Source organism: Watersipora subatra, chromosome 8 (genome assembly GCF_963576615.1).
Source record: "Watersipora subatra chromosome 8, tzWatSuba1.1, whole genome shotgun sequence".
Classification (NCBI taxonomy): domain Eukaryota; kingdom Metazoa; phylum Bryozoa; class Gymnolaemata; order Cheilostomatida; family Watersiporidae; genus Watersipora; species Watersipora subatra.
Genome location: NC_088715.1, coordinates 16,440,340 through 16,467,228, shown reverse-complemented (window position 1 = coordinate 16,467,228; position 26,889 = coordinate 16,440,340). Strand labels below are relative to the sequence as shown.

Below are 26,889 nucleotides of genomic sequence, written 5' to 3'. Positions count from 1 at the left end.
CATTTTGAGGTATCATTTGATACATCCTTAATGAGTTTTCGATTATCGATAGAAAACCTTCCCATAACATATTGTTTTCATCTATTCTGAATGTCTGCTTTTCATTATTAGTCTGGTGGCCACAGGGCATTATCGTGTCAACAGGTGGCAGAAGATGGGGTCTATGGTAGCTTGACACTTTTAACATTTTTCTAATTTATTCATTACTAATTTAGTTTCCTACCGCTATTTTAGTTGATAAGCTAAGAGTAATTTGCCATTAAATGGTGAGTAGTTATACAAAAATAAATTTTTTCTTACGCCGTGTGCAGTCAGTCGGACCAGCCAATCAGAGCCGTAGACCAACATTTACGTCATGTTGTAGTACGGGGGTATCAAATTACCCCGATATCAATTAGGTTTGTTGACAGTTTCCTGTCTCATCGAGCGACCGCCGGCCTTTGGAGTAATGATCGAAAACTTTAATTTACTAATTATCCCGATTTCCAAAGCTAGCTGTCATGGATTACATAATTCAATATAATCAACTACCACATTCTAATAGATAAAAGGTTGTTCAACGATCTAACACGTTCAACACTGCATCTTTATGGCAAGTCTGATTCTACAAGTGAAGCCGACGCCAGATACAGGTTGTTCTCATCAAGGACATCTTATGAAAAAAAAACCTTCCACCGAGAGGGTTCTCTCCGTCGGCATTTAATGAGGGTCAATTACTAAGCAGCAATACAGCAGTGGAAAATTCAACCATTAATGGTGCCCCCAGATCCCACAAACCATGTCTGGAGTAAAGATGATGATGAGATTTCTGGGCAATGCTTTCCTGGTGAGCAAAGAGCTATTCCTAGGCAGCTTGTCCAATGGACCAGTTGCTCATGCCAAAAGAGTTTGCACAAGTCTATGCGGCTGTGTAGAGTGCAGTAATGAAATGACTGATGAGATTGAGGATGGTAATCAATTAGACGGTGATGATGAGCTTTAAGATTATAATTATGTAATAGTTTTATTAAATACTTTGCAATATGCTTTCTAGAATCAATTAACAGTTTTTGATGTATCATGATAAACAGACTATGTACTTTGGTAAACATGCTATGTAATAATCATACTAGTCTTCATAAGTCTTCATAGTCGTCATACTAGTCATCATAAGTACTAAGATACCCATACAAAGACATGATATTAATTAATCATCCAGAAAGTTGGTTGTCATCGAACATACTGCACCACACATTCCGTCATACTGGTTACATTCAACATTTCAACCATACATGGCTTCAAAATACTGCATGGTTTTAACATGGTACCAGTACAATAAATCTAAAGCTAAGCCAGAAATTTCGCATAACGATGTCAGTTAAATAAAAAAGAAATAATTTTAATAATAATAATTTCATTTAAAAGATTAAGTTTACATTAGATTCGTTAGTTAGTCTGCGTCACAACCAGTGTACCCAATGAGGTATACAGTACAGCCTGTCAATCAATAGTTGTACAGGTATCAATGTAACGAGTATGAAGAGGGTTTCTGGCAGATCAGTGGCTAAGGTGATGGCGAGAAATGTTTGTCATATCAAGTCCCTGGCGGCCGACTACAATGTAAAGAATCGCATCCATTAGAGACAATGAGTTCAAAATACAAAATGATCATATAGACATATAAGAGCTGACATACATTTATGGTGCAATATTTATCGATCATAACCTACCCGAAAAACGATCTATCAAAGCATGTAGCAATAAATTTAAAACTTGAAAATAGGAAAAGCAACAATACTGATTTGAACGTGTACGCAATGTGCATAGCCCTACATAAAAGTAATAGATGTACCCCCTTTAGCTTTAACCACAACAATAATTAGTTAACTCATACATCGCATACTTCTGTAAGGTAATAATTGATATGTAAGCGCTATAACAATACAATATAATACAATTGATTAAAATACAACAAAATATGTATTAATATATATTATATGACACAACATAATGCAACATATCAATCCTATAACACAATTCAAATCAGTTCAATACAACATAATACAGCTATTATAATACAATAGAATATAGTGTAATAACACAATAATACAGTACTGATAAGTTCTGCATGACACAATATAGTAACTTAAAACTAACCAAACCATCAGTTAAATAACCATCATACATTTGCATAAAAGTACTACATTTTGTTTTGATATTGGTTTGACGTTTCAAAGAGCAATACAGTCTCCAATTTTGTAAATAGGCGAGCTAAGTCTTAATACAAATCAGCAGAGGCATTCTATATTACAAATAGTCCAGTATTACTGGTTTATTAAAAAAATACCCAATCTAGGTATTCTATTTATGAAGCCCAACAATATAAGTAGCTTATAATGTTATGTAGTGCTACCGTTTTAGCCTAAAAATTAAACAAATTGAGTTAAGCTATTTAGTGTATGAAACAGTGAGTGTCTAAAGACACAGCAACAATACCTACGACAGAGAGTAGTTTATTGTATAGTTTGTAACCAATATGTAAAATCTGGACTGAGAAGTTTGACTTGAGAGTTTGATTCATTATAATCAACACCTATCACTTATTGATCGAACTGACTGCAGTACACAGTGAAGGAAACGCAAGATTTTCAATAAAGCAATGCATTTAATCTTTGATTAATTATTCATAAATATTAAGTAAATGAGTTTGCTATCATCTCACCTTATTCTTTTTCAGGGGTTTGAGATTCTTTGCAACTTGAGAAGCTCTTTGTTATTTCGACTCACTAGCAATCTTCCTCAAGCATTCAGTGTGGCATTTACATACGACTAACACTGCGAGCTGCGATCTGACTGTTTGTAGATGGTGCTCTACATCTCATAAAAACTTTGGATTATCGCTTTTTTTTCCGTTAGTAAAACTTTGTTGACTTCTTAGCATGTTAAACTTGATTATAATGAATTATGTAACCGATAATAGCTAGCTGTGGTAATCAATTTAAATAGAAGATATTAAATTTGCGCTACTACTAACCGACGTATACGGCAGTTTCTAACACGGAACAGCGGAAACAGACTAAGGGCACAAATGTTATCGGTGAAAGCAAATACGCCCCGTATTAAACAAATGCATAGATTTATGTTTACCTAGCTGATTGGCTGATTTGGATAATTGCGCATGGCGCAAGGGAAATCTCATTTATGTATTTCTACCCATCTTTTAATGGCAAATAATCACTGCTTGACAAGAATAATTCCGGTAGGTATAATAATAAAGTTAGCAAATGATTTATTCTATCCATTAAGTTTAAGATTCGTTATACCCCATTGTCGTGCCACCTTGGCAAAAAAATGACACAAAAATGCCCTGTGGCCACCAGACTATATGTTATGAGTTTTAGTTTATCTTTTTAGTTTCATTAAAAACAAGGGGAAGTGATTGCCTCGTCAGTCGTACGAGGTTTGGCGTTGAAAACGAATACAGAAGCGCTGACCTAGAATAATATACAAGATAAAAAAAGCATTAGTTTTAAGATTCAATTGGTATACGTACCTCCAACTGACAAAATCCGCACAAATTACCACAGACAAGCCACAATTTGTAGGCCAGAAAGCGCACACTACATAGTCTATTGGCCGACAATATAAAACTTGGAGCTTTTTAGATGAGCTTTGAGACTGCAAAGCTTACCTGAAAATCAATGCTACATTTGAAGGAGCACATGGAACAGTGATAAGGAGGGGAAGTGCTATGCACCGCGCTGTGGATGGCCAGAGCGTAGTCATAATCACTAGCATATGGACACTGACTGCACCTGTGAGCACCTGTCTGAGGGTGACGGTCTACTATGTGGCTATGAATGGATTCTACAACAAAACCAGAGAAATTTTGAAAAAAAATTAATCCTAACAAAAAATTTTGATATCAATTACGAAGCAAAACTTGACAGAAAATCAGACTGGATAACTGCTACTATTCCAACATGTTACTAAAGATTACAAGGCTCTCCGTTTTTTCAAGATGCAATAGCTTTGCAGAAGGAAAGAAAAGCAGTCGTAGGTGCCCAGCTTGAGCACTTTGCTAGGCTGTGAAAGTCCAAAATTTCAGCACGTTCCCTCTGGCTATGTCGTACTGTCTTTCATTCTCTTGTGCCTTGCATAGTGTAATATTTCTTTAATTTTGACTAAAAAAACTTTAAATTGAAGTTATATGACGGAACCTCTGCTTTTACAGCAAAAAGACTGAGTGTGTGTCAGCATATAATGGTAGGCATGACACATTCCACCCGAAAAACCAATGAAATCCATAGTGAAATAGTTGTTATTGCTATACAAACAGTCATTAGACTGAGCTAATGCGTGTGGCTAAATTAGCAATTCTGGGTTATTGTTATTTTGATAGATTGTCATAGGACAATTTTTGTAGTTTATAGGGAATCGATTTTTTTACTTGGGACAACCGAGTAATTAAAGTTAGGACAGCTAGAGAATTGAATTGTGATGTTTTTGCGATGAATTGTGAATTGAATCGATTCTTACACGTCATATGATGCAATATGATCAAAATAATTGGGAATTTAATTGTTACTTTTTTGATGAGAATGGAAATAAATCGAGTCAGTTTTTAAACCCTGATAAACATCGCTGGTGATTACTCATTACGATCTCTCACGCTGAACGAAACTGCCAAGCGCACTAGTTCATTTAATTTTTTCCGTAGCTCCAAACACATATTAAACAATTTGTATTATATAAAACTGTGAAAAGCAAAACATAATAAACTACATTTTATCTAGAAAATTACATTAATTAAGTAATACTAATCAATAAAAAACGTTTAAAGTTTACTTCACCTTGAAACACAAAAATGGAAGGATAACCTTACCGATGGGTGGGTTCAAAGGTAAAGACACTGATAGAGATGCATAACACACGTCACTCCAAATGAAAACGGGTAAAGTACAATTAAGGTGATTTATATATTTACTACCAATATAAGTTTTGAATTTTTACTGTTCATCAGACTCTGCCATGTCACTTGGCAAGACTTGAAAAACATTGCATGTCAAGAGGCTAAAAATTACTTTAAGAAGAGAGATAAATATTGGCTAAAACTTTATATTGTATGTTGGTAAATTCACATGTGGAGATTGTTGTATTACACGGATGGAGAGGATTAATAAAAGTGAGGACCAAGATCATTTTTTATTTAATTTCATGTTAAACTGAAAGTGCAAGTTAATTGTAAGACATGAACATAGTATAATTGCTAATATTAGAGTTGTCTACTCTTAATAAAAATTACAACAATGTAAGGATAACTCTTATTTTTACCGATATTAATCCGGTCATACATGCACTTCGATATATGAGTGTCCCAATATTTGAGATACGAGTAAAATTCCGAGCAAGTATCTTGCATAGAGACAGATTTGAAATACGAGCATACAAGACGGTTGTCGGTACAGCCATGAAGTGGCCAAGTATGCGTGAGCCGTTTTCGAGAACAGCATTGTTCGGTCGGTCTTTCTTGTCAGATCAGTTTGAAAAAGGGCCGGCTAAGAGAGAAAGTGGGATCGAGGCAAAATATGCCAAACCGGAAGAAGTCAATAAAAAAAATTAAAATGAAGACAAAATTAAAATTGTTTAGTGTAAAATTAAAATTTATTTCTGAGTGTGTTTAGTAAGCTAAATCCATGTAACAAGTTAAATATAAAGTTTATGTATAAAAAGCATAAAAAGCATGTAGAATGGCAAACGTATTGCCATCAAGTCTCACATTACCATACGCACCTAAGTATGGCTAAAGGATAAGAACTCCATACAATACTGTACATAGTAATGTTACATTTTATTACAGATCATAACCACTAGATATAACTTTGTGATCATACGTAATGAATTAAAACAATTAAAACAATTAAAACACGTTTTTTCATCATAATATCCTGTTTTAAGTGGTTTTTCAGGGGATATGAACGATTAGAGGATGAGAACAGATTAATTTGCATTTAGCTATTTTATGTAGGAAATATTGATTTGAGATGCGAGAGAATTGACATACGAGCTCAGTCCCGTAATGCATTAGGCTCGTATGTCGAGCTATACTGTATAACAGAGATGATCAGCCACAAGCAAAGTTTCACCGATACTTTTCTACCTAGAATGTCTCCGACGCCTGCCTAAGTCTAACAGAAATTGCTTACCTAAGGTTTGCTCACTGACACTGCAATACGGACAGGGAAACACCTTGCTTGGTCCAGAGTCCTGACTTGCGTTTCTTCTTGTTATTCCCTGTGATAGACCTGGGAGAGCGAAAACATAAGCACACATCTGTATCACTTCAAAGTCATATCAGTGTAAGAGCAGACAACTGCAGAATTTCAGTGTATGCTAGATGAAAAGATTTGCAAAGCAGACAGAGATATGGCAACTTGGTCTTTTTGGCGAGATTAGTAAATACTTAGTTTTTCAATCGCAACTTTCCACTGCACAAAACATGGCTTAGCTAAATGGGATAAGCAATCATCACTGAAAAACTATAGCCAAAACCTATGGAAAACCATGACCAGATTTCAGACAATTTTAGTGATTTTCATGACTTCCAAGCGCGAGCTTGGAACTTGATTGTAATGCCGGCTCATGTCCAACAGTAATTTGCTGAAATAGACAGTCTTCACCTTTTCTAGCAAACAAGTGCAATTGTTCAAGTGCAATCTGCTTTTAAGAGGTGATTTCTGTTCTAAAACCATTGCGTAAACCTTTGAATGGCTTTAGCATGTTTTCAATAGTAATTGCTTTCTACCAAGCAACCATATATTGTAAGAAACATAGCTACACCTTATGGCTATAACACTTGAGATTTCTCCCATGCATAACCTTGCAGATGCAAGCAACCAATTATTCGTGCAGACTGAATAATGCCCTGGGTTAAATAATGACCTGAGAAATACATCTATATATATATTTCTCAAAGTCCGTGTGTTCATCAAAAATCCGGCTATAGATCTTAAAATCTTGAAATAAATGTTGCGTACCCGAAGAGGATTCGATCTCGGACCAAGCCGTTCTCAAGTCTTATGCCTAGCCCATTGGACTATGGAAGTCGAATTGCTGAGCCACCAATATAAGGCATTATATCAGAGCAATACCTAACTGCTTTACGTTTGGCGCTGGTCATAGCATAACGTCACGAAAAGCTGTTTGCTCACATTATTAAACCGCCTAATAGCGAAACTCTCACTGCTTCTCATTGTTTATAAGACAAAAAAACTTTTCTGAAGTTTTTGAAAAGTTAGTTTGAAAGTTAGAATGGCAAATGTTGTAATATGTTAAATACAAATCAATTTTCTGTCCAAATACTCTTCTATTACACGGGCAACGCTGGGTGGCACAGCTAGTCATTGATATGATCGGCTAGTTGTGGACTCTGGAATGTTCGGCACGCGATAAAGAGCTTGGACAAAAACATGAAATTTTTTTTATTTCATACGGAATCTTAGCAACATAAACTGACCCAATTAGCAATTTGGAGTTGTGCTATCTCACATTATGTCGCTAAAATTATGTGCAAAAATAAAATAATTTTAAACCTTTTTTGTCTATTACATGTTTCTCTTAAAACGATGGTTTCACTTTTGAGTGATTAGTACACCTGTATACATCGCGGCTTACTTATGGCAGAGCTCCTTGATAATGCGCATATATTAGGTAGTGGAGGATAACGTATTATTCTTCTACACATGGGGTCATATAGTCACTTGACGATACGCTTTTCCTGTAATCCATCCTTGTTCATAAATATTCAACAGTATGCAGCAAACCAATGAGATGAGGTTAGCCCAGGGCACTGTTGAATTTGCACCAACAATTTGTTGCAGGGATTTACAAGGCTATGCAGGTTGGAAATTTCAATATTGCGGATGTAAGATGTACCTATGTCCTGACAATACGTAGTTGTAGGCAACTAGCACAGACTATTGAAAACACGTTTTAAAGCTAATCAAAGAGTTCGCGCAATGGCTTTTAGGAGAAAGCAAAATCACATTGTAAGAGCAGACAACTCCAGAATTGCAGTTGTCACCTGAAGGCTCTGTAACTCGTCCCTTTGTACACCTAATAAGCATGAATGCTACATAAGAACTTTATGCATATCACACACATTTTCACCTCACAAAATATTCTGGAAGAGGCAAAGTGAGACACCTTATCAAGATTGCAGAAATTGGCTGCACAAACTAACTCATTGCTTACCACGAGCAGCGTAAAGAAGCACAGCGTAGCGTTCGTGTGGGGCCAAAAACCGTGTTGTGGGGCTCTAGTAGGTCTCATACAAAACGTTTCTGATTGGTGACTGATTAATTATTAATCTGTGTTTAAACGAAAAAAATATCTGTTAACTACAATAGCAAATATGTTTACAGCCAACCCTAAGCGAAGTTTCACTTTGAAAAGCTTGAAAACTTTCACGATTTCTTCTCCGCAATGACCATCTGTGTCAGATGCATCACAGCTACAGAGGCATCGGATGTCATAGATCAATGGACTTCGTATGATTCTTTGTTTACTAATAGTATTAGTGACAGCGATTATTTTATTTTCAACAACAACGAGAATGGCCTGACTCTTAGTACATTGTAATAGTGATAACCTTTCGGATTCGGAAGATACTCTAGTTGTTACTGGTGGCATTAGGAGGGACCGAGAAAAAATCTGAGCTCCTTCAACAACATATTTTTAGACTTGTTTTTATGACATCGGCTGATGTAAAATTTCAATCTGATTAATTTGGTATCAACATCTCTTTCATAGACCAAGTGGTTCAAAGGTTATGACAACTCATATGCGTCATTGTCAAATATTAGGTTTTACGGAATATTTAATCATGCTGCAGTGAAGAGCTTAATCGGGTAGAGTGAAAATTAGACCAAATAAGTAAACAAATCTAACCAGAGCTCTTTGAAAGTTCAGAATCTTCACTGTCCTCTTCATCCTTTGCCCTGTCCCTTAACACTTCCTCCTGCACTTCACTAGCTAACTGGGCTACAAATGACCAAAAAATTTTAAATTATTCTTGAGTATATGCTGACACACGAGTCTAGCTCCAGAATATATTTCGACTTTCTTAACAATAAAACGTTGAAGATTTGAACAGAACCCATGGTTAAGAGTAGGGTAACGACAGAGGTATGATAGAAATGTCACTTTTGCTACAAAAAATCCTTCACAGAAATCGGCATATCTGATTTGAAAGTAAAAAATTTACTACAGAAATCAATACATATCAATTTCTGAAGATTAAGCGAGAGGTAAGTCTGGGCTTCCAGATAAATACTAGCTGCACATTTAACCATCGAATATGGAAGTTTCAACGATTAGGATTGAAGTGTCTTAAAACTAAGATTAACGACTAAAACATAGCCTTAAATACTCCCAGCCTTACACATGTTTAATTTGTTAACAATTCGAACTGCAAAAGCCAAATTCATCAGCAATCAGCATGGCTACCAGATGAGTGATAGCAAGGTCTAGGGAAGTCAGCTATACCAAACATCCGATGGAAAAGCAAAAAACTTAAATTGTGCACTTGGTACACCTTCTCACTTGGTACTTGGTCTAAAAGGCGCGAGTAGATTTAAAAATTATATAAACTAGCATGACCGAATAAGTCGCGAAACGACGCTTCTATCTCTGACAATAGACCAAGTTTTTACTTACATATGTAGTCTGAGATTACGCACCTGCAATATCTGCCTCTTCATTATGGGCAGCTACTTCAGGGTCCCCAATAATCTCTTCATTACCTGACAAATAAGAATTGATATATAAAAAGTGATTTTAATAGTGTTACTATGACAACAAATCTGATAATGTACTTTTTAACTTTTTAGGAAAACAGTGATGACTGACATCTATAAAAATTGTCAACCTCAGATTTATTGATTTTCCTATGAGAAATTAAATAGCATAAAATTATGATAAAAGACTGATTGATGCACAGAAGAACTTAAGTTCAACAAATAAATATTAGCATGTTTTATTTACAAAGAAGTGTTAACCTTAAAAGCAGATCCATAGAAATGTGCATTATTATTCAAAGATCTAAAAACAATGCTGTTTTGCAATTCAATGTTGGCAGCCAATGATGCATTTGTTTGCATGTTCTGTGTTAGAAAAAAGTATTGTCACATAAAGAGTATTCGGGCAGCACCTTGATTGACTAAAATATTATAGCAAACAACTGCACCCACTTTCAGTGACATACTTGCAAAGTAAATGCTGCGCAGCTTTCTGTATCTTCCTTTTTTGTGCACACAAAAGATTAATAGTTTTTGTTAAATATTCCTGCAAGATAACAGGGTGCAGTTGTCACAATCTGATAGTGCAAGTCTAAAAAGCATTCCGTGGTTAGTGATTAAAATCATACTCTACAGTGCTCAGCTAAAAGATCGACATTAACTAACAGGTGCTTGTCAATGTACTTATCAACAGTTATGACACTTTTACTGAACACCCCGAGCAAATATCACTGCCATTGACTTATCAAAGATAGACGCAAATCACGTAACCTGCATCCATGGGATCACCCAGCCTGCATTCGTGGGAGCACCCTGCTTGCTGTCAAGCTAGCAGAAAGCTTTCTTATTTCTTTGATTTACTACTACCGTGAGTTAAACAGAACTGAACCATAGAATTTTATCTCACAAGGAAATTCCAACAAAATAATGTGAAAGAACTACAAAATCAGCAAACAGCTAAATTAGAGTTGTCTGCTCTTGACCAGTGACACGCTCAAGCATTACAATAGCTGAACTCTATATTATACTCTTTGCGTGCGCCGAGAGTACAATATTTATCATCGGGCACAAGGCTGTCATGGCCTTGTGATATCACAAGGCCTGTTGCGATGAGGAAATTAATGCTCAGCATTGAAGGGTAGTCCGACAACTATTTGAAATGGCAATAGTAGAGGGCATTGTTTGAACAGACACAACCAATTTTAACCGAAAATTGTGACCACCTATAGTAGATAAGCAGAATATAAATGACTCCATTAGCCAGGTTGAGTATTGCTTCCATCTCAAATATGTAACATTGCGCCAACCCCTGCATTATTTTCTTGTGAGTGCATTTTTAGAGCATAAAAATGTAGACCCAAAAATATTAGAATAAGCAAATAAAACGGATTTGCCAAAGAATGGCTGCTCCTGAATAATCCCAATTGAGCATGACCGTTGCTGAATGATTTCAAGAGGTTTGACTTCCTAGCGCTGACAGAAAGTTTAACCGTAGTTTTGATTTGTTGATGCCACCACTTTAGTCACCGAGTGACTAACCTTTCTGATTACCTTCCTTTTTCCACTTACCCATAAGTGCTTCATCGCTGTCCATCATAATTACATTCTGTTCACATTCATCTTGGGAGTTGCCTCCTTCTTCCAGCATGAGCTCAGTACAACTTTCAACCACTTCCTCGGTGATCACCTGCTCCTCGACCTGCGTACCTGCTAGCTCCTCATACTTATCCGCTAGCAAATCATCTCCGTATATTTCAGCGCTACCGATAAAAGGGGTGGCCTCATTTTTGGCAGCGAAGCTCGTCATATCCGTGCCGCCAGAGTATGTCATAATCTCGCTCTCATCTATAGCAGTGATTTCACTCTCCTCTATGAATGCTTCGGCGCCGATAGTCAAGGTGACCATTTCACCAGCTCCTCCAAATTCAGATATTCCGCATTCTGACGCGAGTCGGTGGTGCGAGCCTTCTGCTGGTAACAGCGTTTCTTCTGTACTTTCTGCAACGTCTGAGAGCATAACGGAGTCATCTACTGAGCTTTCCAAAACGACTTCTTTCTCATCGCATGCCTAAAGCATTCATAGCGTTTTACCCAGTCACAGTATTGTAATGAGACATGATATTTTATCCAAGGAATTTTTGTACAAAGGTTCAACTCAACAAACAATCGCAATACGTCAAGTAAATACTCTGCTACTATAAAATCGAATAAATAAAAATGATTTAAAAAAAAATCATGACTTTGAAGAATTACATAGAAAAAATTTCTTTCGTTCTTGAAATACAACAGTTGTCTTTCCGTTCAAGATTCATAATACGGCATGAGTTGTCTATGAAATGTGTGATCTACTTAATAATCTTGTCAGTCTTCTCAGCTATTGGTCAATCGCTGAATAGCAATCTCTGACCTAGTGACCCTTAGTTTATAGACATAATTGTTGATTTGTATCCATAAATATATATATAATAAATAGATATACAATTTGTATCCATAAATATAACAAATAATATATCGATATATCTAATAATTATATCTATGTTTGTATTTAAATAACTGTTTTTGATTGCTTACCAATCCATCTATTTAGATTAGTGATTATAAAATATATATATACAAATCTATATATATTTATTTATAGGTGCTATTTTATTGAAAGCTAACAGTAAGCCTAGCAATGCCCGATATTTCTTAGTTTTTTAATCAGACAGCCTGCAGGTGGGTATGTAAGAGGCTTGGTCTCAATAACCAGACAGTGTTTTGAAGCCAACCTTCTTTTTTTAATTTTTAGCGACCTGGCAGAAGGCATCTAGAGCATGTGTGTGAAATTTAGATAAAATTGGCAAAAATGTGGAAATGTATTTACAAATACTAACAGAGACAAACACGCGTACAAGGACAAAGTGGAGTGGACAAAGACACAGTGGACGAAGTGTATCAAAATAGATACATATCCATCGGTGTTGTTTTCTTGTAGCAGATATCAGGGAATGGGGATGCTGCGGATGATTTGAGAACCTCTTTGGGATTCTATACAGTTTGCTGAACGTGATCAACAGGGAACAACATATTAACTAATCAATCGTACAAGGGTCATTTTTAACTTGTTATAGATGCTTTGTGTTCAATGTAGGTGCAAGACTTGTAGCCTATTTCAATGCCATCAAATCTCGGCAATACAAAAAAGTCTAAACTTCAGTTGATTACATCGATCACCTACATCAGTGTTTTACAACTATGGTCCTAGAAGGGCCATCCCTAGAGACCAACCTCTCTTTGGGCTAGGATTGTCGCTGCATCTAAAATATCCGCCAAATCAGAGCTTCCTCTTGCGACCGCCATTCCCTAAGCTCTACGAACAATTAAAACATTTAACAGTTTTTTTTTAATTAAAACAATTTTAACTAATTTTAACACAAAACTATTTTAGGCAAAAAAACATTTCCCAAAACAAGAAACAAAAAAAGTACTAATTATCTGAATTTACTAAAGCAAAAACTTGTTAAAGAATTAATTACTTATCAAAATCAATTTCAAACTGACAAATCTAAAAAGCCCTACCATACATATGAACTCTAGTTTTATTTACTAAGTCGTGATGTTTCTCAAAACTTCAGCTAAAATCTGAAATTAGTGAAGCCTTCGTAGCTGTGATGCGTCTGACATGACTGGTCATTGCTAAAAAGAAATCAGGTTAAAAAAAAAGTTTTTGTAAAATGAAACTACACTAAGGATGGGTTGTAAACATATTTTTATTAGCTCAACGCCTGCAGATAATTGTTTCCCTTCATTTAAGTACAGACACGACAAGCTAATTAATTAACTACTTACTAAACAGAAAACGTTTTGTACGACGCTTACTAAAGCTTACCATGCTGCTCTTGGCCATATGCAAAAGCTTTGCCAAGCCATACTACATGGCTCGTTGTGAATACGTGGTTCGCGGAAGAGTTGATGAAACTAATCGATAGCTGCTGCTTTGGCCATTTTACATGCTTTCAAAATGTCCCAAGTCCAAAAGTCACTAAATGACACCAATCTTATTAGGTGCAACTAAAATTTTTAAGAGACATGACAAACACTATCTAAAGCCCATTTTATTAAAGTTTCAGATACTCAGATTTAGAATGTTGCCTAATGGAGCATTTACAAAAGTTTAAATGAGCTGCAAGATAAATTTTATGCTCATTAATAGGATGCTCGCAAAACTTCATTGTAGGACTAGTATTCATGCACTTTTTTGGCCATAATGTGCAATAATGCGTTTGCGATTTCGTTTAGGCCTTGGATTCAGGTACAATCCTTACTGTAACCTGTGAGAAGCTATAACATATTTCCATGTATATTGCTATCAATAAAACTACCCACAAATCTATTCTAGGCTACAAAAAATGCAAACTTTGCGTCCATCAAATTAACAAAAACCTAAAAAGCAACAGAGAAATATATGGCTGCAGAAAAGATTACGATACGATTAGGTGAGGAACAAGTCATAGAATTTTAATCAGCTGACCACGAGAAGACACAGGACTGTTGCGTAATGGTATTTACTCATATAGCCAAATGCTCCTATTTTAGTCTGAGCTAACAACTGACCTTTAAAACTTATAAGCAACAAAAATATTTAGCTTGTTTGGACTGATATAAGCGAAGGCAATAAGTTGAAAAAATTTTTTATTCAACTATGCAAAAGGTGTTGCCGTAAACTTAAACATATGAACTAATATAAGTGTAACCTTACGTGCGCTGAGTTAATAAAATAGATTATTGGCCATTTCGTTGAATAAAAACTCTAAAATCCTGATTGAACGGTTTCTGTGTAACTGGTGCTATACTGAACCACCGCCATTTTAATATAGTAAAGCAAATTTTGATCGGTAACTTCGATGGGGCTAGACCAAAGCCACACACCGAGCTTTCTTCAAAAACCCGAACTATCACCTTGCAAAACCCGACACATCAACCTGTATCGGAAAGGTAAATGGATCTTTAGTTGAAAACTAATGGTCGAAACAGTTGTTGGCGACAGGCTATTCGTAAAATTCATAGACTAATAGTCGAAATTTAAGGCTATTGGTCGAAGTATTTGAATTCTTTCGTTGGAATGTTCATTATCCAAGAGAGCACAACTCAAAGTACAAATAAGCCGTTCACAGTAACTGTCATATCTTCTGACTTTGGTAGGCTAGGTGTAGGCCTAGTTGCTATTTGCTACTGTTATCAGGGCTGAGGCTAAAAGAATTTTGCTTTGTCATTGTATACTAGCAACACTCTCAATAATCTAGAGCTGCACAATGCGCAGAAGGCGATTCCGGCTATGCTCCAATACTGCTTACTGCACATTAGGAAATATAAGTAGTTGTACTACATGTATGCTGCAGTACATTGAACTTAAAACCCCTGGAATGGCAAGAGGTCACTCGCGAGTACGGAAATCCGGTCGACGCCATTATCAGTTAATGTTCAAGTTAATTTCATTGCGTTCAATGTGAGAAAGAAATCTAATTTCAGATTTAACAGCTATGGAAGGTCACGAATACACCGCTCAATCAAAGGAACAGACTACTGAGATTGCTACTAATAATTTATGCACGAGAGATAAGGGTGTAGGTGCACAGTGCTATTGTTATTCCATGAACTGCAAAAACCGCAAGAATGGACTTTCAAAGGAAAAGGCATGACATTTCACAAGTGAGTCACTTCTACTACTAGTTCTATTACTATTGCTCAAGTCTACGACTACTAATAGTTGTGCTACTACTAGTTAGTACTGCTACTAGTTAGTTCTACTACACTAGTCACTGGGTGAGTGAGAGTCGATCAGTGTCACTACTGATTGTACGAGTTTGACTGTATTTTGTCGGTGACTAGATAAATTTATAAGCTAGTGAGTGAAATGCTCTTCCTTCAGAACGAAGGTTTTTTATTATTTAAATTTTGATTTTTTTATATTAATATTTTGGAACTACAACCCATTAGGTTATTTCTAAATATTTATATTTGAAGGAAGTGTTTGTCGTGCTTATAATATTATTTATTGTTGTACCTAGATCTAGCTAGCAGTAAGGAGATAAGAGTAATAATACTATTGTAATTACTACTGTTGCTAACTAACTACAGTTTCATTTTAATTTTTAGATTTCCAAACAAAGCAACTGAGAACTCTCGTTATTTACAATGGTATCGCAACCGCAGAAGAGTGAATAAGCCTGATCCTTGAGCACTTATCTGCAACGAACATTTCAATGATCTATGTTTTGACAGCAGGTTAAAACGTTCGACTGAAGCCATTTAAAGGTAATATTTTTCAATGTTGAATGATACTTTTCAATGATTGAATTTAAAACCATATTGTCAAGCACAGTGCTGCAAGGTTGCTCAACTTAAAGTAGCCATACATATTTGAAAGAAATTTAGAAACCTCAAACAGCACCCAAAACAGTGACAGCTGCCACAGCAATTGCCTATGAATATGTCTGCAGCTTAGCAGTTGTGTGATCTGTTCTCTGTGATTCTTCATCTTCGTTTCTGGGATTTAATGTCCAACGCATAAATTATGCTGTCCTTTTTATCAAATGTTAACTGTGTAAACGTTTTTTCATTTCCTAGTTGTAATAAAACTACATAATACTCCTGCAAATCATTAATTCCAAATTGATAGCAATAACTTTCAATTTAGAACACAAAACATCTTTTTGGAACAAAAAAAATCAAAAATATCGATTTAAATAAAAAAATCAAATAAAACAATAGAAATCGATCTTTTTGATTTAAAAAAAATCATCGATTTTTAACAACCCTGCCTACAACACAACAGGGTAAGACATGGTGTATCTTTTCATATCAAATAACGGTAATGTGAATTTTAGTTGCAAGTCAACCATTAAGCTTTATGCCTAAGATGGGTGTGAATGACTTCCAGTGAAAATTGCTACATTTTCATTTTACATAGCGATATGGTAGCATTTTGAGCTGTTTTATTTTCATTTATTTTATTAGTTGTATTGTTGTTTATTAAGGGTACTATGTTTATGTGAATAAGACATTCATTTTTGTTGATTTTATGTAATTGTTATAATTGATGCTTTTGTTTAGGGGGTTAGAATAATAATCCTACTGTTACTCAGTTTAAGGCTACCTTCACAAACTTATCATCAAATGTGGTGCAGAATCAGATGCTAGTAAGACAGGTAATGTTACTGCTCAAAACGAGATTCTCATCATACAGGCTACTCCAGAAGTTGATCAGTTTGTGGAACTCAATGATTTCAGATGTCAAATTTCTGTTATAGGTAACAGTATAGTCTATATAGCTGGCTACATTGTGCAAAAGCTAACTAAAGTGCTGTCGTGACATTGGCCGTCAGTCGCTGGTTACGGACTAAGTCAAATATCCAGTACCGACATCTCTATACTCTACTCAAGCTACAAAACAATGGAGGACTGGTGCTTCCATCAGACGATGTCATCAGGATCCTGCTAGTTGCAGATCAATACTTTCGTATTCATACAAAGCCAGATCCACTCCATTGTGTGGTGTATTTTATCAATAGTGTAAGGTCTAGTGATGTGTTATGCTTTGGGAAACACCTTACGGATATGGCAGATGGCATATCCAACCACTGCGTCATTGTCAAAAACCTTATTGAGTCGTTTTATGATCTCCGACAGCATCATTATGCTAAAATCCTACACTCAAACTGCAAGGTGCATCTTTGTGGCATACAATACTAAAGTAGTACTTTTTAAAGGCCAGTAACAATATAATCACTGTAATATTCATCTGCAGCTGTTGTTGTGCTGTTATTCCTAATCTAATTTAGTTCTAAGAAACTGATGCACCTTGGCTCAATATTCAGTGGTATACAAATCTCCTTTTACACAGTTTCTGTAACGTGTATGTATAAGTTTAATCATCTGATTACACTAATTCCTGCATTTCCTTGTTTGCATTATTTTGATTATTCTCTATTACAACGGTTTTTAATTTCCGTTTAGTTGTTGCAGTAGTTCATTTCATCTTTTACAAATACTGTATTATACATATCATGCATTCATAAGCTATTATCACTTAAATCTTGAAAACAGTTTCTGTTTTGGCAGCATACCTCTGTGTTGTTTTTATCGAAATACTTCATGTGCCAAGTTTTTCCATATGCATTTATGCATATGTAATATAAATTTTAATATAATGGAACAGTTGTTATTTGCCTGAATATATCATTTGCTGGGTTTATGCATTTGTAATACAACAGTTTGTATGAGTAACATGGTCCACGCAAATCTATTATACATCTACTTATCATTTGATATATCCTACTCCATATGTTATAAATAGGTTTTCTTCTGTCAGGGCACTCTAAACGTTGTGTAGGAGTAGCTTTCATTAACACCCAGCTGGAAAATAACTATTCAATATGTACATTTCTGTCATTTTTCACCGTTTGTTTACAAACGGAACTAGCATTCGATTAGCTCTCCAATATGGCGCATACGTTTACGTATTATTATCAACGTAAAAGTCACGTGATTGCCATTCCAGGGGTTTTAAGTTCAATGCTGCAGTAGTAGAAGCACACAGTACACTTAAACTTCATCAATTTATTTAAAAATAAATACTGTTTAAAATAAAAAAGAAATTATTTATGATTTGTGGACAATAATATAATAAATTTTGCACAACAATTGGATTGTAACGGTGACATATTTACTTCATGGTAGAGCAAGTGCGTAATAACTTAAACGGTTGTACCACATTGCTATCTACACTTCATGTAAGTCATACACAGTTTAAAATGCTTCATCAACAAGATATAGATCACAGCTAATAGGTGGAAGTTGGTTGAAAAGTGCAGTTCGGTGCTATAGATCAAGGAGCAGATTCGTGGCAAATCAACTCTATAGATCTAGGAGTGTGAAGTAAATTTTACTCAACAAGGATAGACAACTCCCAACTCAAGAGCGAGTTCACGCAAACTCGATGAGTCAATAAACAGACTTGTGGGTGAGCCGATAAACAGACTCGAGAGTGAGCCGATAAACAGACTCGAGAGTGAGCCGATAAACAGACTCGAGAGTGAGCCGATAAACAGACTCGAGAGTGAGCCGATAAACAGACTCGAGAGTGAGCCGATAAACAGACTCGAGAGTGAGCCGATAAACAGACTCGATGGTGAGCCGATAAACAGACTCGTGGGTGAGCCGATAAACAGACTCGTGGGTGAGCCGATAAACAGACTCGTGGGTGAGCCGATAAACAGACTCGTGGGTGAGCCGATAAAAAGACTCAATGGTGAGCCAATAAACAGACTCGATGGTGAGCCGATAAACAGACTCGAGAGTGAGCTGATAAACAGACTCGTGGGTGAGCCGATAAACAGACTCTTGGGTGAGCTGATAACAGACTCGTGGGTGAGCCGATAAACTGACTCGATGTTGTCGTTTCTCAACTATTACACCCTAGCAAGCCAAGCGCAATAATTCTTGATGTTCGGTCAATAGCACTTATAGTGAATGCAGCTGTGATACGCTGGCTAATATCACAATGCTAAAGTCAGAAACAGTGACAAGAATGTTATACACTATTTGCTTTTGAAACTCAAGCAGAGCTTATTTGTAAAGAACGCAGTATCTTTATTGGTGTTATATCTCTCAGTACCAAGCAGTAACACACCAACAATGATCAAACCGGCAGGTTAAATAGCAATCCCAAAAAAAATCCACAATTGATTGGCTGCACAGTAATCAGGTCAACCAATTCCACAATAACATATTTCGAATACAAAAACAATAACATTTGTCACTAACTAATCACGCAATACGAGTATTAATAGTTTTTTTAGTGTTTGTATAGTAACATGCAAATCTTAGAACAATATGGTAATAAATGGTTAACATAAAAAAATAGATAGTATCACACATACATACACTCTACATTGGACAAGTGTTAAGCGGGCACCTTATAAATGACTATTCAAATTTGTCTGAATTGTGATGAACGTAATATAGATCCGTTGAGTTAGCAATTTGAAGCTGCCGGATTATAGGCTTAGAAAAGACGTCATTAACTCTCTTACGCATTCTGACGTCTACAACACACGTCGTATACACTGATTGACAGCTCATTCGCTTTTACAAGCGTGAAGTGGGGTCCAAGACCATTCGCCCATCGGTAGATCCTATCGGGGACGACAGTGACCCTCTCGGGCTACTGGACTCACCAGTCAAAATCGATTTTTGAGTGCCAGTAGTCTCACCAACCACCTCAGCCCTTTTCAGGGCTATCATTTCCATTTTAAGGGTTTTGTTCTGCGACGACAATGGTGGAAACTCGGTGTCGTACTTGTCGTCCACTTTTTTTATTACAAGTGGAAGTACACCACAGTAGTAAGTATACGTTTTTTTTATGACATATCACATAGCACTGCATACAATATGATAATAGCATTCTGTTTAAAGCGGGTTAAATTTATTGTCATCAATTATGCATTTTAATCCAGGACCTGATGACTTCAACAACAGTGACATTGATAAGTAAGTTTAGACAAATATAATTTTTATTAGAGATAACCATACAATAAATATAGCCGAAAAATTCAATCGTTTCTCGAATGAATCATCATTACAACAATGAATAGTTTTCATACACTAACTATCCGATAATGTCTGTGGGATTCACTCATCAATTATTTATAAAAAAAAATACAAATTTTATGGCTAGAGGCACAAAGTTTCTAAATCGATTTAAACTATGGAATTATTGATCAGCATCGATTGAGATGAGCATCTACATCGTCGTGTTATCAGATGGTAGTAATAACATCTGAGAAACCAACAGAGAGCAGAACTGAAACAGAAATAAAAACATCAAGTACCATTTACATGTGTTATATGTTCATGGCTGTAATGTAATATAGCTGCCTCGTCTCACATGCTTGAGAATATGACGTTGGTTTATTGGTTTATAAAGATAACCACAACTAAAATTTATTTTTTTAATGAGGTGAAGTATAAGATGTATTGCGCTGGGAGCTAGCAACAAGGATACATAATTGGACCATCAAATGGTTACAGGTATGTCATCAATAAAACCTAAAAAGATAAATGGTAGATAGACATTCTAATGGATTTTTAGCAAATAAACAAAATGCAGAGCCATGGTTACTCAGGGCAACAATTTCGAATCTGCATACAAGGCATCCGGTTTCCACACGTGTCTGTCACAAGAATACCTACCAGAACTTTAATAAAAAGGTAAGAGAAGAAAATTATAAATTACAAATTTGAAAATAAAATTAAAATAAAATTGCAAATAAAATTATAAATTAAAGAAAAAGCATTACTAAAACTTTTCGCGAATGCTATATTGATAGAAAATTTAAAAACTTAAATTTAAAAAAATTATGGCAAAATGACCAACCAGCAGCAACTTTTCAAAACAGAATTTAATTAGCATGGCCAATGAAATAAGAGAAAGAGATGCAGACCAAACCATCCAAAGTCAAAATATTGCGAGGTAAGACAACCCAGAATTTTATCATATATAATTTTAATAGACCATTAGCTAAATGCCCGAGTGATAAAAATATTTGCACAGAGAATTTATTTTTATTAACATATAATAACAGTTACCATTCTAACTTTCAAACTTCATATCATGAGAAAAGTGTTTTGTGCAGTTTAAATAAATTAGGAGACAAAATAAAACGACTGTAAAAGTATTTAAATGTAAAATAATTAGCAAGTAATAGCTAAAATAAGTGTGTTTTGCTACAAATATGATAAAAGATGATTTGGTAATGAAACAACTAATATAAACTGAAAAAAAAAACAAAGTACAAATCCTAAATACCTTGAATTAATAATAATATCTTGTGCATAGAGCTGTGTGTGTATAAATAAGGTTACTGTTCCAGCAAAAGCTATCCATCAAAACTTTAATACGATGATGCTAGTATCTCTTGATACTGGTACAAATGAAAAAATGAGATATCATATTGTCTTTGTCTGGTACTTTGTCTGACCAAACGGATAGAAAATGTAGAGGCTATTCCTACTTAAGATAATGCAATTGTCTGCATGAAGAGTACACGCATTAGCCTTTACTGATTTAGCAATTGAACCTTACAAAAGACCAAAAATAGAACTGTAACAGCACATTTGGAATTAAAAAGGCACATTTAAAAAATGAAAATTGAAAAAATAGCTAATGGTAGCAAAAACTTAGTTTTACAATTTAAAAAAATCGCAAATGCAAAAAGTAAAATTAGTTAATAATCAAAAGCGAATATTTAGCATGTGCGCACGGTATACGGTAAATGATAAGAGCAATAGAATGTTAAGGGCTGTATAGCTCAGTGGTTAAATGCGTGATTTGAAACTTGTGGTTGCAATCTCTCAGTTCAAATCCAGCAGGCAGTGAGCTTTTCATTTCAAGATTTTAATAGCTATAACTGGACAAACCAAAGTATACACAAACTTTTGAGATTTTTAGATACACTAAATCTCAAAGTTTGGAATTGAGGTTCCATAATATTTTGTCCATTGTTATTATTTTGGACTAAATCACTTTTTCCACCAATAGCCTATATTTTCGACCAAAATTACAATTTTCGACGAAAGGCTTTTATTCTGACAAATTGCCTTTCAGCCAATGAGTATTTTGATCAATAGAGTTTCGGCAAAATCACCATAAATCGTCAGAAATAGCATCTATTCATTGTCCTCAACAGCTTTCTTGAGTTATTATCGAAGGCATTATTCACAACTTTTATACAAATTAGTGATGCCTACGCATTTTCATTTTTAAAGCTTGCTCAAAATTATAGTGTTCATTGAGAATATAGAGGTTTAGTCGATGGTGGAAACAGTTGTTTCCGACAGGCCATCGGTCGAAATAGAAGGTTACTAGACAAATTCATTGACTATTAGTCAATGAATAATAGTCTTCACGAAGTAGAAGACTATTGGCCGAAGTATTTGAACACTTTCCTAAAGTATTAGTTCTTAAAGAGAGCATGACTCTGAAGTAGGCTATTACTATTACAATGTTTGCAGCTACTACAGTATCTTCTGATTTTGGTAATTTTTACAACTGGTATATATGTCATATTTGACTTCACTGCATAAGATTATATTACTAGGATTTAAATTTTAATAACATGCGTTATAAAATATGACATGTACATTACAAATAAAATAATAAATAAATGTTTTTTATAAAATATAAAAAACATTAAAAATTAAAATATTACAAATATGTGGATGTAGCTTTGATGTTGTAAGGTGTAAAGAAAACTCGAAATGGGGTGGAGACAATTCTCCCTTTTGACGTATTACTGATATGCTTTTAAGGCCGACTCAGTCGTGTTTTGTGGAAACCAACAAAGTATGCTGAACCAAATGATTCCTATAATACAGCCTGTTGAAAACAACAGGAGCGAGCTGAAACCAACTCACTTGTGCTCTGCTAAAGCCAACAGAGTGCGCTGAACCCGATGCTTTGTAAAAGACAACCTGCTGAAACTAACAGGAGGGGATAAAACTTCTCCGAGCTTGTTGACAATTATTTAATTGACAATCAAAAATTTATAACATTTCTCCAACGATTAAACAATTATATTAACGTAGCATATACAATTATACATGTGTCTCTCATAGGAGCAAAACACAAGCTGACCTGCCTAAAAATTGCAGAGGCACATGTATTTAGATATTGCTTAAGCGGATGGACTAAAGCTTAACAGTTCTTGGGTGACCCGACCAATCATGTTACTTGGCTATCTGCTAACTTTGCAAAGTTTTCGCATCTGAAAAAACAAAACATTATTCCGCTGCAACTAACCATCATGGTGCAATAAACTAAACACTAATAAAAACCAGTGACAATTATCGATATGAAGACACAACATATTGCATACAATAAGTTGTGAGCAGTACGAGCAAGTACTCTTACGTTATAGAAAGACATAAGACAAAAAGTGACAAATACAGAATCTTATCACGAGAAAACGTATAAGCAAAACGAGAATATATTCCTTCAAAAATTTTAACAGCTAGCAACTAATAGGGACGGACATATATTTATATTATTCCGACATGCTACCATGAACATAAATAAATTTTACTAACATATGAGCAGTATGAATAAAATTGTTAAAGATTGTCAATTGCGTACACACATCTATAAATTTCGGCAAATTGCATTTTTCATTTTTCCTGTGTCAACCTCAATTCCAAAAGTCCTTCGTATATAAACAGTAACTCGATCGCTTTGTCTTTTCATCCGTCTATCAGAAATGAATACCCACGAAAGAGTTGACCCTTTTAAGGACCATTACTCATTTCATAGCGTTTGCTCGCTAAAATGTCGTTCACGATTATTAGGTTTACTACAGTTGTCATGGGCTTAACGTGTAAGGTGTCATGTGTAAATGCTTCTGAAATTGCAACAGCATTTATTTGTTGATGTACCATGGGTATAAACAGTATAAAAATAGTGCATTTTAATGGTAGTTTACAAAATTTTATACAACTTCAGTTTAAAGCATGTTGAATAGTTTTTGGTGCTCAACATAATGCTGCTCAGTTGCAACCTGAAACCATAAATACACAAAATTACATGGCTCTTTATAATTGTTCATTTCCAAACTTATCACAAAATCAATTTCATGCATGCGGCCAATAAGGTATTTAGGTATTATAATTTTGTAATGGATTCGGCAAAAACCTTTATAAGCTATAAAGGTGACCTATTTATTTCATAGTTGGGCATGTGCAACATAGTAACTTAGATGATTGTATTACTGCGCATCGTTATATATACGACATGTAGGTCATACACAACTTCAAGCTCTACACCAACAAAAAATAGCTCACACACAAGGTTAAAAGTTAAAAAGAAGATACATATATAGTGGTAGATCCAGTTCACAGCGACAATATAGACCAATGAGGCCACTTGAGACCACAAAGGGTACCGAATACCCTCTTTTGAAATTCTTCTACACTTGAAGATTTTATCAAATCGTATTTTCAATCATTTTTGTTTGTCAAATGACATCCAGAGTGTGGTCAGATCACTTGAGAGATTGCTGGGCTTCATTTGGAGGAAGCCATTTTTGACATTGCAAAGACAGAACACTCCAGCACCATCCAACTTGCTGAGTATGTCATCTAAGTTGGGCATGGGGGAAGTGATTACGCTGTATGGTCTGGTTCAGATTGGAAGATCCAAGCATACCCTCAAGGTACCATTTGATTTATGGACTGACATATTGTTGCTGATCCAGGCTATTGGGTAGTCAATGGGGTAAATATTCTTTTCAAAGTGTGTCTCAAGCCTTTTTTTAAGTCTGTGACCATAAACACAGGAGTGTCGTGGTTGTTGGACTACTGGCGAGATCCCCCGTTTTGTCCTGATTAACATGATGTTCTATTAGCAGACATTCAATACCAGAGAACACGTTTTCGTAACTGTTCAAAATGTCCTCTCGGCAGCTGCTGCTAACTAGATTTACCCAAAGTTTTTCCAATAAAATCAATTGAAGCTCTAAAGAGGCATCCAAGAACAGTAGGCTGAGATTTTGGTGCTTACGGACCAGAAAGCTGAAGTCTTTTCTTTCTACTTATATAGCGCAGTGCTCTCATTGCAGAATCATCAAACTCTTGAAGCTTGCGATAGTTGTTATTAAGCTCTGGGTTGCCAAGATCAACATATTCTGAAAATTTCCAGATACTACAGGACGCTCCAGTATCTAGCTGAAACTTGATCTGTTTGCAACTATCACCAAACTGATGTCAGGCTTGCCATAAACCTTTTGTTTTGGTACACAACCTGAACCCAAAGTAGAGAATCTTTGTACTCATCACTCTCTCTTTTAACTGTCTTGACGTCTTTCCTAGATCTGCGCTGAAACTTGCAGTGGTTGAAATTATCGCAGTTGCAGCATTGTTGTTCATACTCTGGGCACTTTTTAGGCTTATGTGACAGACCACAGTTGCTGAAGAAACCTTTGCTGATTTTTGAATTAGTGTATCCTACGGTTGCTTTATCATATTTTGTAACAACTGTCAATGACTGCTTCTTAAGATGAACAACATAGACAGACTTTCTTGCATCATAGATCTTGCTGTGTTGAATAAATATAAAAAAATGATTCACATTGGAATTGGAGGTGTGTGCTACCCGTAACTTAATGTAAAATTACTGTTATCATAAATCCTAAGCCAAGCGTAGGTGATAAGAAAAAGGAGAAAATTTATCGATACAAACCAATGATACCAATTACTGCTTAGTCATTAAATTGAAAAGCTAAGTTTAGTTTTTTCCTATATGAAGAGTCTTAGAATGGATCAGGCTATTTACATGTATTTTACTGTTCGCATAGCGTAAAATCTCTATAAAGTAAAGGCTCTCGAAGCGGATTATTTACATTGTAGGAGCGTCTACTGTATGCCACATTTCTCGGGTATAAAAGGAAGAAGGAACCAAAAGCAAGCGACCACATGGTAATGCCTCTTGCTGTTGCAACCACTGAACAGCGCAAGAATGGTACAGAATGAATCGGTTGGTGCAGCCAGCTATGATCTGAGTGAACTCACAGTGCGCTGGAAAACAAGCTTGTGCACAGTTGCATAGATCAATGCTGGCGAATTTCTTATCTGCCAAGTCAATCAAATGCAGTGTATGAATCTACTATGTATGCTGAATATTGTTGGTGCCTGTAACATTACTTGTAGAAAATAAGAGCTGGTAGTGAATTTTGCAATTGTATTGTGATGTAAGCATAGAACAATCTGCTCTCTTTAGAGCCTGGCAACTTCTTATATGAGTCTGGATAAAGCTAAAAAGAGACAGTACTTGTAAGCAATAGCTATTGGTGAATATGTAACATAAATGACAGTTGGTGAAAAGTACATGAGTAATAAAAAGACCCTTGTTCACTTGGTTTACAAATATAGAAACACTAGCGGAACGTCCGTCGTTGCACGGGTATTAGAAATCAGCTTATAAACAGTGAGAGGTAATGTAGTTGCCTGCCACCTGCAATTAGCCTAACAATGGCAAAATAGAGCATTTGATAGTGGCACATGGTGCTTTATGATTTGGCTCGAG

At 35.5% G+C, this 26,889-nt stretch overlaps 1 protein-coding gene and 1 long non-coding RNA gene across 2 annotated transcripts in view; one reads left to right on the top strand and one right to left on the bottom strand.

The window, feature by feature from the left end:
• Positions 1-14,620, bottom strand: part of LOC137402329 (zinc finger protein 721-like) — a 45,167-nt gene extending 30,547 nt beyond the window's left edge. Inside the window, exons 1-7 of the mRNA XM_068088828.1 lie at positions 14,515-14,620; positions 13,044-13,125; positions 11,346-11,844; positions 9,720-9,782; positions 8,929-9,021; positions 6,186-6,284; positions 3,671-3,846 (exon numbers count right to left, since the gene is read on the bottom strand). Coding sequence (XP_067944929.1) covers positions 3,671-3,846; positions 6,186-6,284; positions 8,929-9,021; positions 9,720-9,782; positions 11,346-11,844; positions 13,044-13,115 — 1,002 coding nt within the window. The 5' untranslated portion in view covers positions 13,116-13,125; positions 14,515-14,620. The remainder of the gene's footprint in view (positions 1-3,670; positions 3,847-6,185; positions 6,285-8,928; positions 9,022-9,719; positions 9,783-11,345; positions 11,845-13,043; positions 13,126-14,514) is intronic.
• A 707-nt stretch (positions 14,621-15,327) lies between these two features.
• On the top strand, positions 15,328-18,157 carry LOC137401764 (uncharacterized). Its single transcript, XR_010979389.1, has 3 exons — positions 15,328-15,464; positions 15,912-16,070; positions 17,066-18,157. It is a non-coding gene; the product is annotated as an uncharacterized lncRNA (long non-coding RNA).
• The last annotated feature ends 8,732 nt before the right edge of the window (positions 18,158-26,889 follow it).